The sequence below is a fragment of the Lagopus leucura genome, unplaced genomic scaffold (genome assembly GCF_019238085.1).
Source record: "Lagopus leucura isolate 7727_CA_CO unplaced genomic scaffold, USGS_WTPT01 Super-Scaffold_650, whole genome shotgun sequence".
NCBI lineage: Eukaryota > Metazoa > Chordata > Aves > Galliformes > Phasianidae > Lagopus > Lagopus leucura.
The window spans coordinates 6,956,506-6,972,259 of record NW_024962253.1 but is presented as its reverse complement, the minus strand read 5'-3'; the positions used below and the strand labels follow the sequence as shown (position 1 = coordinate 6,972,259).

The 15,754-nt window shown below is 41.7% G+C and overlaps 1 protein-coding gene across 3 annotated transcripts in view; it reads right to left on the bottom strand.

Moving 5' to 3' along the window:
- Nucleotides 1-361: 361 nt before the first annotated feature.
- The window catches only part of CUNH18orf25 (chromosome unknown C18orf25 homolog), a 40,867-nt gene continuing 25,474 nt past the window's right edge, over nt 362-15,754 (bottom strand). For all 3 annotated transcript variants that reach the window (XM_042862337.1, XM_042862336.1, XM_042862338.1), the window contains 3 exons: nt 6,386-6,568; nt 3,273-3,399; nt 362-676 (listed from right to left, as the gene is read on the bottom strand). In XM_042862337.1, coding sequence (XP_042718271.1) covers nt 496-676; nt 3,273-3,399; nt 6,386-6,568 — 491 coding nt within the window. In that variant the 3' untranslated portion in view covers nt 362-495. The remainder of the gene's footprint in view (nt 677-3,272; nt 3,400-6,385; nt 6,569-15,754) is intronic.

Genomic DNA, 15,754 nt, shown 5'->3' with positions numbered 1-15,754 from the left:
CTCAGATATAAATACTCCTGGCCCAGCTTTCCAAAGTGTTGAATACCTCCAAGTCCACTGAAACCAGTGAGGACACAGCATTTCTCAAAATCACTGATGCTCACACTGCAAAACACTAACTGCTACTTACAAACTCAATATACTGATAAATTAAAAATGTTCTGAAGTTGGAGGCGGGGATGAGTGGGAGGACGTAACTTTGCACACAATGATTTCTTCAAATTAGCACTCAAATTAGTAAATATGGATGTGTTTTAAATTTGGAGCTGCTAAGTTTTAATTCTGGGAGGAATTCTCCTTTAAGAAGGCAAAAGCAAGAAAAAGATCTAAGTGATATTAAAATTATACTGCATTCTTATGGAAATAAAAAAAAAAAACAACAAACTTCATGAGCTTGAGTCTCACAATGCCAGGAATGGGGCTTCTGAAGCTGAAGCTATGACTTCTGTGCCACAAAAGGAGAAGGGATGGGGACAGAAACACAGTGACACGGCATTACAGTAGATATTTGCGCCTGGTGTCCTCATCCAAAGTCAGGTCTACTACTTCTGGGGGAGAAGACCAATTCTGCTGGGGAGTCCATGATTGTGTTTGCTGAGCGTTAATGTACTGCGAGCCCGAGCCACGTTTCCAGGAAGACACACTCTGGATCACACCTCCCCTGGGATGAACATACCTGTAGCAAGGCAAGAAGCAAAAAAGCATTAAAGCTACTACCGAATTCAGGCACAAGATTCTTAGCTGCAGTGTTTCATCCCTTATGCGTGTTACTGACACGTCCATCCCCAAAATTTCATTGGTGTTTTCCTATTTGCAGGGTCCATATCATCTTAAACAGCCACTGATCTGTAAGTTCACCAAGCTGAGACCAGACTTAAAGTCGTCCTTAAAGAAGGGAGAGGGGCTAGATTCTGCCAGTGGGTGCAAATGCATGGATCTCAAGGATCCTGGGGAGTGCTGTCCCACCATGTGCACTGCCATGCATTATTCAGAAAGCATTCAGTTGGCAGTTTTACTGGCTGGAACCTTGCAAAGAGACAAACTGGAAGTGAGGCTCAGAATCAACACCATGTTGCAGTAAAGACAAAGTGACAGCTTCGTGACAACAACACAGCAATGAAACTTGATTTTTCTTGGGTCATCGTAGGTAAGATTCACAGAAATGCTGGGAAATGCTCCCTGCTATTGGCACAGCCCCACTTCAGTAAAACATTTCAGTGGTGAGGCACTGGCACAGGTTGCCCAAGGAGGCTGTGGATGCCCCATCCCTGCAGGCATTCAAGGCCAGGCTGGATGTGGCTCTGGGCAGCCTGGTCTGGTGGCTGGCAACCCTGCACACAGCAGGGGGTTGGAACTGGATGAGCACGGTGGCCCTTTGCAACCCAGGCCATTGTATGGTTCTGTGATTACAGTCAACGAAACGTACTGGAAGATAAGCATGCACTCAAGTGCCTTGCTGAAGTGCTCATCTACTGATTAGCACGACACTTTTACCTATTGTACTGATAACAGATATGTGGCAAAGGAAGTGCAAGCTAATAAAGACGAAGGATTTTGTTACACAAACTGATGACAGGAATTAAGATGGTTCCTCCATTCATATCGGGAAATCTGATGCATGTGCTAGTAAAACTTTGCTCCTTTTGCTCCAGGTTTTGCTCCTCTAAGTGCTGGTGGTGGCTGCGTACTCAAGCAGGACATTTTGGGCTGCTGGTAAACTGTGTCTGACATTTACATTCTATTTAATTCAAACCAGCACAGTTTAGTTTCTGCACATCTCCTGAGGTTATGTTCTTCTATTTCTTTTTTCATCCCTGGTTACAGAAAGTGAAATGGAACGGGGAAGCTTATTCTCAGAGCTCCAATTTATCCAAATGTAAATGTCTCGTTTCCTTCTCAGAAACGCTGTTTAGTTTTGGATGCTCAGAAAGACTTTTTCATTACATCTTCCATCTAAAAAATGCTTACTTAAAAAACGTATCTACAAAGAATTAGCAAAAAGAGATGGGAACTCTAACAAACAGAGGGGATTTTTTAATTTTTTTTTTTTTTAAGCTTTAAGATGGAGTATTTTAAAGCATTAAATGACAAGCAAAGACTGGAGCCAAAGCAAACTAAATACAGTGCTCCATCTCAGGGCCTATGGTCCACCCTTCCAAGACAGAACAGTCCTTAACACTTAGGCAAGGCTAATATCTTGTACTTGCAAGCAGCAGCACAGAAGTGTTTGGTGTGGGGACCCCAAGCAAAAGCTTGATCCATGAGAAGACTGTCACAGTTCTACAAGCTAAGACTAAATCTTTTCTCCTTTAGCACCTTAATATATATATATTTTTTTTTTCCTATACCCAGCAGTGCTGGACTGCATCTACACTATCTGTGCAGGAAACTCAGTCCTGCACACCTTGCTTCTTCCTTTCCTCAAGAAAAGGAGAAGGAATTATGGAGAAAAGCTCTGTTCCTTCACCCACACACCCTTTTTCTGCTGGTTTTGTTCATATTGCCTTAAGCCAAGCAAAATTCTAAAGATTTTAATCTTTATTTTAAAGATTAAGGGAGACATCAAAAAATGCTTACCGAGGTAGCAGCCAAGGCACAATTGGATTTGCTAACCACCAGCTTGGAGGGAAACCTCTGGCTTTCTTACTCTGATCTAGTTGGAGGCTCTGACCTAACTTGTGTCTTCTTAAGGAGCTGATCTTTAGGTTATCTTATCACATCAGCCACTGAAAGGTTGACAGCAGTTTTACTTCTACAATGATTGATCATTTAAACAAATTTAAAACTGTTTAAATGCTTAAAGTGAATATTTAAAATAGCAAGAACCTACATCATTATTTTTGTTTACGTATTGGAACATTCACAGCACACACCTAAAACTGAACTTTTAAAGTTTCCTAATGTCTATAAACTTGGTATCTCAATGTTTGATATTTTAACATTTCACATGTTTTGCCCATTGATATTTGGTATCAAATCCCAAGCTCAGTCTAAACACATATGACATTGATAACTGTTCTATAGAAAAACACATTCTGATGTCATTCTTTTGATGCTGTGATTCTTTTCCAACCTGAGCAATTCTATGTCACCATGACAAGGAGAACAGAAAAACAGAACAAAAAAAAACCCAAGTCTAATGTTCTCTACCTTTGGGGCATCAGTCACGGATGGGAATTTAAGAATTCTTTCTTTATTAGTTTTGGCAACACAGATATTCTGATGAAACTAATGTAATACTGGAACTGAACATAAGTAAAAGGAGTTCATACCTGGCATGCTCCTGAACTCCAACAATCTCTACTTCACTGTCAGAAGAGGTGATATTAATTTCTTCATTGATCTGGGTGTTACCAGCTGAGGGTTTGTCACTTGCAAGGAAGCCTGGATCCAAACGACCTATACATGGGACAAATGCAAACAGACACAATACTTAACAGCTTGCATGACTCAGGAATGAGTTGGAGAAGGACTTTCTCAGGCTGACCCAAAAAGACTGGAATGCCATGATTGGAAAAGCTCTAATAGCTCTACTGATGGTGCTGTCACACAGATGTGAATGAGACATATTGTTGTGTTAGGAGCACTTCCCTGCTTTAGATGTAGTCATGCTTTCCAACTGCTGTTTTACATCAACGCTAAGAGCTAGATTGCACCTAAACCTCTCTGATTTACAGCAAGATGACAATCAGTGAATCAAATCCAGTGATACTATGGCAAACTACGCCTACAGGATGGATGGAAACATCACACATGCCAGGAAAATAGAAATATGGTGTCTCAAAACAAGGGATGACAGTCAATAGGAAAACAAGAAAACAAAGCCACTGATTTCTGGCCACGCTGCTTCACATCTGTTCCATTATTATTACTATGACAAATACTTGAAAGCAATCTTTTTTTTTTTTTCACAAAAACTCCACAATGCAGCAGGTGGTTTTTCGTGATAGCTCCTCAACAGCTATCCAGCTATCCACAGCTAGTCTGTGTTTATCAAGGACTTGTTTGACAAGAAAAAAAAAGGACACGCTTCTGTTGTCCCCCTTTACAATTAACCTGGGAGAAGCTGGGGAGCCTGGAAGGAGCTGAGACTGCTGACTGCTTGGGAACAGCTCACATATTGGATTACATGGGGGAAGAGCCATTTGTAGAGCACGACATTTTGAGTTTAGCTGATTATAGTCTGTTATATATTATGTTATATATGCTAGAGGGTGTGCCAGAAATGCTTTCTGATGGCTGTTTGCAATGCTCAGAAAAGGTGGAGGAAAAATAGAGGGACAGAGTGAGCAATCTATTCTCTGTTTTACAAAAATGAAGGCCTTCAGTGCACAGAGTTGGGAAGGAGGCATTGGTATTGGTCTGCCTTTATATGCTAACTGCTAGGACTGATGCATGCCATTCTACAACCTTTGCCCAGGGCAGAAGACAAAGCATCCCTGAAATGAGTCCCAATAGACATTAACAAGAGCCCCCAAAGACTGGGCTACTGACACAGCTTTAAGTTCAGACAATAAAGTAATCAGCAGTGGGAAAACTGTGATTAGCAGAGTCAATATTACAACATGTAACCGAGTGTAAATCAGGATTAGAGAAGGCAGGCAGATTTACAGCCTCTGGTCATACAGATTTCATGCCTAATAACATGCCTACACACTTAATATCCTTGCAAGAACATTAGGATGATGCACAGCGGGGATGTTTTGTTTGCCCTACAACGTCAGCTTGCAAAACAACCCAAAATATTTGCCCGTGCACAAAGATGTGATAGTGTGCCCTAGTAAGATTTTTCACATAGATTAAGCTTATGTTGCTATTTTCCCACGGGAACCCATCACGTAACATCTCCTAAGCTAGATGCTGGCTGAAGATTAATTTCGGAAGGAGATGTAAGATGTGAAAACTCCGTTTTCCAAACGTGCAGTTCTAGGCATGGTATAAGGAAAGGCTGGTCCTGACAGACATACAGCCAGCAGTGCAGTGAAGTACAAGCTCTGGGGCAAATGTATGCAGGAAGTAAAAAGATTCGTCCCTACGGATCCCAGCACCAGGAATGAATTTGCCTGAACATGCTCCCATTGGCTAAAGATAAAGAGTTTTCCTGAAGGGATCTGTTTAACTGGCAACCTCGTCCTTGCAGAAGTTTGTGCCCTTGGATACAGGAGGAAGGATGACAAATTTCTACCTGCATCACAGCTTCGTACTCATAAAGAGGAAGGTGGAATGCTGCTTGGTAAGAAACCTTCATTTTTTATTTCCTTACATTCCTTTCTTTCTGCTGAAGTTCCAAGCCATCGGTGCTATGTATCAGGCTTCAATAAGGCTGGAACAACATCCCAGCTACAGACTGTAGTGAAGGTAACAAAAAGAGAACCTCTCCACTAGGTAATAATGGAACACCTCTTTCAAAATGTGCCATGCATTTGCATTTGTTTCAGCTTTATGGATGCTGAAAAGCAGCTCAGAGCTACCCAGAGGCTCACAGTATAGCCTGTATTTAAAAAACAGAGTGAAACACAGAACTCTGCTCCACCACGAGCAAGCCTCCATGTCCTACACATCTGAAAACCTTAATGGTGTACTAAAAATGACTGGCAAGGAAGGCAATCTGTTGGCACTTGGGGCTATGGGGTGAAGTCAGTAGAAAACACCCCCATGCTAACATAGCTCTCCCCAGTCTTCGGAGCACCTCGTCTTACTGCGTAGCTCTTTTGTGACAAGTGGAGCTGAGCAATGTTACGAGGTTCATGAACTTCTTTACAGCCTTCCACAGTATTCCTGCTCTCGCCTCCTTGTAGGAAGTTTCAGCCCACTGATACGAAGCCCAATTACAAGCAGCACCTTTTTCCCCTGTCTTTAGCTGAACCTGGAATGTCCAATTTTCTAGAATATGTTAAAAATGCAGATGGCATGTGGGAAAAAAAATGAATGCCTGTATTTTACAGAGTCAAAAAGACAAGAGAGACCCCAAAGAAGATGATTACAATAATTAAAATGAAGTGATGATTGGTTTACTAGCTATTGGCTAGCTGGCTTGTCATAATCAACTATTCAGTGGTGAGAGTAGATCACTGTCATAAGAGAGCAGGAAAACGCACCCATCACCACTAAAACAAACAAACAAACAGAACAAACCAGATTTCTGAAGAGTAATTAGAGGGGGAGAAAAAACTATTAAGAAACTTAGTGTCAGAAACTTTGTCAGGTTTTTATCAGTTGGAGTAAAGGTCGGACACTTTCAATAAGCACCTGTACTGTTTTAATGCATAATCAACATAGGGTGCTCTTAAAGCTGTATAAATCACAAAACCATCGAAAGGATGGGAGGTGGACACACTGAGTGAGAAGCAGGAATGAACATCAGAGGAAGGGAGCTCAAACCAACCTGCATCAGCACCCAGCTCATCCAGCAGCCCTCTGTTTCTCCAGGTAGATCCCAGGTCTTGGTTTCCTAAGGAACTATTGTGCTCTTGCACCACTGCAGCCGCCAACAGATTGTCCACGTTTACCACTTCTGGGTCTGAGTTTGTGTCTGATATATCATAATGAGCTACAACTGGAGGTCCATCTGCAAAAGGAGAGAAAAGCAGCTGCTGTCAGACATCAGTATACAGTAAAAAAACACCTTTAGAAGTACAATTAAGTTAAGAATTAAATCAATCTCCTAACAAGGCTCTTTAAGGAATGTAAATTATATCAATCATTGAACTTTGAATAATGAACAGTCTGATTACAGAGACATTTTAACCTTTGCAAACACAGAAAACACAAAGATGAGGCAGTTATATCTGTGTTATCTTTTACAGTAGCACATAAACATCTCCGTATCTGAGAGCATTACATTTACAATCCCAAAAGGATGGAACCTTCAATTTAAAATAAGAAATGCTGTATTAGAGGACATTAGATTCCTCAAACCATCTAGCTGAAGAATTCTACAAATAATCTCAAGCTACGGCTTACACTGCAGTAGGGCTGATTGAATAAAACTAACTTTCTAATGTAAGTGATCCAAGTGCAATAATTTAACACTAACTTAACGCTGCCTTACAAAGCATCTATCCATCAGGGACAGGGGAATTCTTCAAAACTGCAGTGTTTTGGGCTCTGTTTTCCAAAATCAAGGCTAACAAGAAGCAGAAGCATGGTGTGCAGTGATAAATATGCTTTTCCCTAACTGCCATTTGTGCTTTTGGCTGCCAAAAATAAGGAGAGGGAAGAGGGAGAGGGAACTGCTTGCATGATTAGTGGAAGCCATAAAGGTGATTTGTATAAAAGCAACGTATCTCATAACTGCCTTCAATAGATGTTAGTTATAAATAATCTTCTTCTTGAATTTCGTATGTCTCCAATATTTGAATAATAGATGATAACAACGGATTAAGCATTAATGAAAATAAACTGGTCTTTCATATGGTGTCTTATCCGTGTAATTTTATTACGATGGCATAGATGGCGATCAAGTGAATCTCAGTTCTTGGACAAATCTCACACTCGTACAGAGGCTGACAAGGACATATATGCAAGCGTTTGCACACAGCCTAGAGGGGATGTGGAGTTAGTCTGGCTGGCCTCAATGTGTGTATAAGGGTTCCTTGTGTTGTCGGTGCCTGGGAGCTGCAAACAGCCTTGGACTTGAGTGAGGAGAACACCCCTATGGAGGTGCTCAAGGGCTGGCTGGACGTCATTGTGGGCAGCATGATCTAAGTGATTGGCAACCAGCCCACGGCAGGAGATTAGAGCTCAATCATATCTAAGGTCCCCTCCAACCAAAGACATTCTGTGACTCTGAAATCTATTACTGAGGGGTAACAAAAAGGTGGTTTTTGTCCATTTGATTACAGTGCTGTATTTTCTTTTTGAGGTGTGAAAATCTCCCACCGTTGGAAAGCACACTAGAAACAGGAGAGGCTCAGAGAAAAAGAAGTCGAATTCAAGGTAAAGATTAATGTAGGAGCAAAGAGAGATTGGACGAATATCCTCATGTTGAAAGGATGCACATCTTGATTCACACACTTTGCCTCTGCTAATTACTACAGTTTATCAATTCAGAGTGGGTGATAGCAGTTGGGGTTCTTGTTCCTCAAATGGCAGAATGAAAACTTTGTTTGGTCTCAGTCGTCAGCCATAGAAATAAGCATGAAATGCAAAAATGTTCTGGGCCAAAGGATTGCACTTTGCACAGCTCCACAGGAGTGTGAACAGCTGCATGCCTGGGGACTTCATTACATGATACGCACACAGTATCACCCCAATGGGACAATAATGGTGTGCTGAGGAAGACAGGACCTGCAGCACTGCAGAATGACAGCAGATTTCTTTTTTTAAAAATCACAAGGAATAAAAAGAAAAAAAAAATGTTCAGAATCACAGAATGGCCAGGCTTGGAAGGACCTCAAGGATCATGAATCTCCAACCCCCTGCCACATGCAGGGCCACCAACCTCTACATTTAATACCAGACCAGGCTGCCCAGGGCCCCATCCAACCTGGCCTTGAACACCTCCAGGGATGGACGGGGCATCACAGCCTCTCTGGGCAGCTGTTCCAGCACCTCACCACTTTCATAGCAAAGAACTTCCCTCCAATCTTCCCTCCCTCAACTTCAAGCCATTTCCCCTTGTCCTGCCGTTATCTACCCTTTCAAATTGTTGACTCCCCTCCTGTTTGTAGGCTCCGTTTAGGTACTGAAAGGCTGCCATGAGGTCACCCCGCAGCCTTCTTTTCTCCATGCTGAACAAGCCCAGCTCCCTCAGCCTGTCCTCGTAGGGGAGGTGCTCCAGTCCCCTGATCATCTCTGTGGCTCCTCTGGACCCTCTCCATCAGCTCCCTGTCTTTCTTGTGCTGGGGGCTCCAGACCTGGACACAGCACTGCAGATGGGGCCTCACAGGTTGCAGAGCAGAGGGGGACAATCACCTCCCTGTCCCTGCTGGCCACCCCTCTGCTGATGGAGCCCAGGATGCCATTTGCTTTCTGAGCTGCAAGAGCGCACTGCTGGCTCATGTTCAGCTTTTCATCCATCAGGACCCCCAGGTCCTTCTCTGCAGGGCTGCTCTCAAGGACCGCTCCTTCCAGTCTGCATGGATGCCTGGGATTCCTCCGGCCCAAGTGCAAAACCTTGCACTGTGCTGTGTTGAAAGTCTTTGGTCTCGTTTAGAAGGAGCAAATGTCTACTGTTGAAGACAGAAAGAATGCAACAAACTGAAAGATTCAAATCTAAGTATCTGAAGAGCTCTTCCTGGTAAGGTTTTACTGAGTAACTTCTTCTCTGAAATATAATTCAACAAAATATTCTAAGAAAAGCCAATTATCATTAGCAACACACTTCATTAAAGAGTGACCATATTTCTTAAGTTGCATTGCTTCAGTTTTGCAATGAGGTGAAGAAATTCGGGAAAAAAAAAAAAAATAATAATAATAATAATCAGACTAGACCTGCCTCCAAAACAACGACTCTGTAAAATGACATCGTATTACAAACTTAAAACAGACCCGAAAAAAAATAAAAATAAATGAGTAGTTAAATGCCAATGTATCAAAGACCAATCTGTTCACAACATGAAACACTGATGATTAGGACTGGAAAAGAAATCCTGATAATTAACTGAAAGGCAATCTTTTGCTTTGGAAAAGGCAATTACAAAATAATGGCTTTCCCAGCTCAGGATTGAGCCGGCTGCCCAGCAAATTACTTGTGCAAAAGGATGGTTGAATTACAAGCAGAAGTTACGACTGGACCGAATCATGAGAGGAATGTTTCCTTTCAGTCTTATCATCAGATTCAACGTGAACACGTATATTATGGTCCATAAAAATAAACAGTCGAGTGCAGAAGATACGAGGGTCAAGTACAATATTGACTATTTGACCATTCTGGAAGCAGGTTACCTAAAATTTCAAGACCCATGTATTGCTCCTTTGAGTCTTTGTTTCTCTCACTTCTTACTAATAGCTCCAAGAACAGAAGTGAGATTTGATTTAGATAGACAAGTCTGCACAAGTACAATTATATTTGGACAAAAGGCACCAATAGTCTCAAGTCAAAATTGTACCACTCCTACATGTATAATCATGCAAAAATGTATAATAAATGTATATACATGCAGAGTGATATTCTCATCACCTACCCATAGAAATAACTTGTGCGAAAGTCTTCATCAGTAGGAAATACAAGCATAAACTTGTTATCTGTAGCTCCACTCTTGTATCTTCCACACTTCCAAAGAGCACACCTTATGACTTAGCTTAAATTTAGTATACATCAAACAGACAAAAATATTTTGAATATAATTTACATACTGTAATTATATTTGTCAGCGTTACGAGCCACCGATTTAAAGTTCTGCAAACAAGCAAGCTGCCTATTCACCAAGCAACCAAGCAGACCGTTTGTGCTTCTCTCAGCCTTGACTTTCAAAAGCAGATTTGGAGTTAAAGAACCCTGCTGCCAAGGTTATCCATATCTACCACCAACGAATGGCCACGGCAACTGCAGCAAGCCTAGAAAATCCAACACTCATAGGAGGAAATAAGCAATAAATGCTTCAGTGTGCCACAGAGACAACGAGATGCAAATGGCAGTGAAGGCATATCCAAAAATCCTCTAAAATGCCTCAAATCCCAAAAGCCTGCTTCCTTTTGCATGCCACAGGGACAGGACAGGAGGGGTTAAGCTAGGAAGACTTCGCTGGCCAACTACACCATCATCTGATGATGTGATGCAAAGCGACGGCGTGGTGCCAAGGAATCTGGGTGACTGGCTTCAGCTGGGAAATGAGAACTGAAAAAAGGCTTTCAGGTTGAAAAGGTAAAAAGATCCACTGAAAGCACAGCCGTGTTTTTTATCTGTTTGTCTTTTGTGGAGCCGCCCTTCATCATAACCGGTTCTTAAAGACAGAAAAAACAAAGGCAGGAAAACAAAACCATGATGGAATCACAGTTTAATGCAGCGGAATTAGGAGGTTTTCTCCTCAGTAATTTAAATAGAACTATTTGCTAAATTTCTTTTGCTAAAGAGCAAAAATTGCATCTTCTGAGAACTCAAGGTAGATGGAAAACGTGTGTTTCACTGGTGATAGGCTGTAATTCACTGTTAAAGCATGAAATGCTTGAAAAAGACAAGGGCTGAAAGTTAATAAGTACCAGCAGCAAAATACAGCTGTTGACATTTACTGTGAACAGGAGGAGGGAAAGACCGTAAGGATTTATTATTTTTTCTAGAGGTCATCACAGGGACAATGCTTCCAAGTGTCCAATTCTCCCTTAATTTACAGAGCTCATCAAAACTAAAAGCAGTGATGCCATACAAGGCGCTGTTACCTTTGTGCTGCAATAGCTGCTTATCAATGCAGAACAGTTTATCATAGGACACGAAGGGCATCAGAACCTGAGCTGGGGAATTCAGCCCTGCAAGCTGTTCTGGCTCTTCAGCTGTCTTAGCTTTGGGCACAGAACCCTCAGCTCATCGCTGGATGGAGGAACTCTGAGGGTTCTGATACAGGAATGGATGATGAAGGTTGATGGTTTGAACCTTACCATCATCTGCCTGCCATCCCAGCACGGGAGCTGAGGCTTCAGCATGGCTCACAACCTCTGCACCGCTGAAGCTCAGCAAGATGACGGCCAGCCCTCGGGATGGGATTTAGACTGCTTTACGTACTTCAATTCCTTACATCTTCCATGCAAGCTGAGGAAAAAGACTGATGTCTCCAGAGGACAATCCCAGTGGAAATCACTCCAAAATTAACAGGCTAACTGCGGTGCCTAGAATTGCCTTCCAGAGCCACCAAGTGAAGCCCTGTTTAGGTGTGAACAAAGCTTCCCGGCGTGCAGAAGAGGGACCATAATAATCACAGTAATTATTACAGCCCTTTATTCTTAACAAAGCTTTCCATTGCTGAGCTCAGAGGGTTCTTAGGTGGCTCGTTTTGCCAACGGGGGAACTGAGGCACGCAGAGATGTGCTCAGGACTAACAAGGAGGAGAGCTCAGCACTGCTGAAAATGACGTTGCCCTCCAATCACTGAGCTAATTTTAACTGGAAAATCATTGAGTTTAAAAATAGTGCTTGGGAATGCTTTCTTGTAACATGCAAAAGCTAAAAAGGCAGCATGGAGGGATCCGGGCATGTATGCAAGCCCAAAGAGCAAGGGCTGCTTCTTAATTAAGCTGAACTGGCTCTTAAATTTAAAAAAAAAAAAAGAGAACACTGAGACATTTTAAAAGAATAAAACATCCCCAAAATGCCATCATTTACACCTCACATGGATTTAAGAAAATTACATTTGCTTAGAGATTATGCAAAACAAAGAACGGACCTTGATAACCATACATAAATCAAAAGCTCCAATCATCACTGCAGTAAGCAAAGCAATGAGATTTTGCATGCCAGAAGCTAAGATCTAGAGGACTCCACTGTAAGTGAAAAGGTTTGGCAGCAGACACATTCATAAGCTTCACCTGAACAGAACGGCTTCACCATTCTGACTACGGGCTAAAGGAACTGCTTCTTTTGTTCCAGGTAGAAATTGCAAACCTGGTATTACTTAAGACATGACCCAGCACTACAGCCAAAGCATCTGCAGTCCAATGGCATAAACCAGCTACCTCTGCTGCAGTGCCCAGAGGAGGATGAGGGCAGGAGACTTTTGTTGTTTAGCAACATGAAACGCTTCATTACTATTTAGGTTTATTTATTTATTCCAGGTTACAGGAGTTACATTTCAGAATGTACAGGGTTAGGCGAAGAATACATGGTCACTACAATTAAAAAAAAAAAGAAAAACAACAGTAGTGTAACAACATTCTCCCTAAAATCATAAGTTGAGAAACAACAAGAAGAAAAAAAAAAAAAATAATAATCAATGAATCAATTTCTTTCACAGTTTCCTTCATTTCACACAGTAAACTATAAAACAGTGAAGTTAAAACAACACAAGTTAAAAGTCTGTTCTCAGACTGGATTGCTTATAATCACACCAGAAGAGATCTCAAATGCAAGTCTCACTGACCAACATTCACGTTCTTTCAGGCTTTTTGATGAGCAGGTGGAAAATAGCTTGGATTCGTTCCACCAAATTGCACAGAGGGACACAAAGTTATTCTCATTGTGCGTTCAGCAAAGGCACGTGGAGATAGATGGCTGTTTGCTGAGTATCAGCAGTGTGTGATTCGCATGGAGACAGAGCTCGCTTTCACTGGTGCTGCTTAATGACCCTTAATTGTGGAAGCAGACCTGTCACTCAGATCTCTTCCACTGCAAAAGTCATCTCACCCTGCTCTTGCATCTCTACGAGAACAGGAATGCCCCTGTATAAATCCCCCAGTGGCACAGGGCAGGTGAGCAGAGGCACCTCTCCCAAAAATATCACTATTTGGAATCAGAATCCCTAGAGTTGGAAATTTGGGGAGTGCACACTGCATCCTCCCATGCATGGCAGGGCTCAGTGCAGCACCTGATCCAGGCTCACCACTGCCTGGCTAGCCTGAGATTTAACACAGCTCTCAAAATCACTTCTAATTTAATAAGCTTGTTTTCCATGTGCCTTCGTTGCTCTGATCCAACACCATGAGACTAATAACATTTCTCAGAAAGACTAGTTTCCAGCTTAGTACTTGCAAAGTACTGTCCATCCTCATCAATCAGCCTGAGGATTTTGCTTCTACAGTACAAGTTGTTCGAGTGCTCTCAATCACACCTCCAGCACTACAGGAGCATCTGCTCAGGAATCCCAACTTACACCTCCCACAGGGCAGGGGCTCCTTTAAAGCACTCTGCATCCAAAAAACCGCTCAGCAAGTTCAGCTTTTAACGAGGTGAAATGCTAGCCCCATTGGGTAGAAGTTTTCTACTGGTTTTAATGGGGCTAGGATTTAATTTCCAATGCCTTTGGTGATGTTTACAGTATGTGATACAGGAAGAAACAAAATACATCAACGAGAAACATCTGTCATAACATAAATATGCTCCAGTTTGCAAAATAACTGCCAGACATAACCCCAGTTCATTGGAGTCAAGATTGGTCCTCCGCTCCTGAGTTTAGCACTCCAATAAAGTAACCCGACAATCCTGCAGCAACACTACAAGACACCATGAACTTAAATACAGGTGTGTACCTCTGCCTGGGTTATTTTGCCATAACACCAAAGAAACAGTCTGTCTGAAGGTCTAAGATGTTGGGTTGTCTCTTTTTTTTTTTTCCCCACTTTTTGCAATAGAAATACTGACTTGGAATTTGTTTTATGCTGTGTGCTGCTTTAAAAAACATATATTTATTTCCTAAATAAGCTCCCCAAACTCAACATAATTCAGTATTAAAAATGGTAATCCAGGAGCTTGAATGGGCCACTGGAGCTCTACCTGTCTGCACCAGCTGATCTAGCCTGACTCATTTGCTCTTCCAAAACCATAAAATTGCAAATATTTATTTAGGAAGCAAACAAGAAAAGATGTTTCTTTACTCCATTCTGAAGTATAAGACGTAGGAAAAGTATAAAAATTCCAAATTTGATTCTCCACCTCTGGGCAAAACTACTCATTTCTGTATGCTAGACTCATTGGTTTTGGAGCAAAGTGTTGAGATGTGAACATAAATGTACATTCAAAACCTACCTCCAACTGGGAGTGAGAGATTGCTCCTGATACCCTTCAATAAAGCTGGACTACTTCAATGAAACACTTGAATGGATGAGATCAAAATTAATGTTAAAATTTCAGCTAAATAGGTTCTAACTCCCTGAAAGTTTCTAGTCAAAGCCCTTTGAAAATAAGCCTAAAATGGAAACCACGACAAACCAACGGCAGTCACGTACTACAGTGAGAATACTTCCAGTTCTCCAGAACAAAAAAAAAAAAAAAATGAAAAGGAAAATCTGAAGTTACCTATCAGGAGCCCTGAAAGCTGCTGGCTCAAAGAGATGCCCAACCTGAAACACAGAATCATCACAGCACTGGCACTGCTGCCTGCAGGGCGCTGCGTCGTGATGCTCCAAAGCCACCGGACGCTCCTGCTAGGTCAGACCATAGGATGCCTGAGCAGACAACGGGGACCTCATCTCAACAACAATAGAGCAGGTATTCCCTAACTCATGCACTGAAGGCAGTTAGGAAAGCTGAAGGCTCTGGTGTACGTGGTTTCCATTTTCAAAGAAAGAAAGAAAGAAAACAAAAAAGCACAAGATACTGAAGATTGGCAGAGATTTCACTGGCTACATCCCCAAAGTTAATCTCCATTTACGAGATCACTACATAAAAGTCAGTTTAAATCTCAGCGAAAAATAAGTTCAGCAGATCCCCTTACAAAATTTGTTTGGAAATGCTTAACTGTCCTATATATACTATTTTATTTATTAAAAAAAGTTAACAGCATGCTTACAGAGACACCGAGTCAAAGCAATGCCTGCGCATGGAAAGAAAGCAGTCACTGCAAAAAGCTGCTTCTGCATGCATGGGAAGGCTTGTAAAGTTGTCATGCTTTGAAATATGCTGCTCTTATCATTGTCATAAAGGCATACATAGCAAATCTACGAACAACAGAAGGAATTTTTTTTTTTTCTCCATATCAGTAAATGATTTTCCCTGAAAGGATTTTGATTTTAAACAAGTGTACTAAATGGTAAATAAACATAAATTAACCCGTGACAATTTACCCACAGGTCAGTTACAAATGCAGACCATTTCAGATGAGGGAGTTTTCTCCTAAGGTTGTATCAAAATCTTTGTATCAAAATTACGAAGGTCATCTGCAAAGAATTTA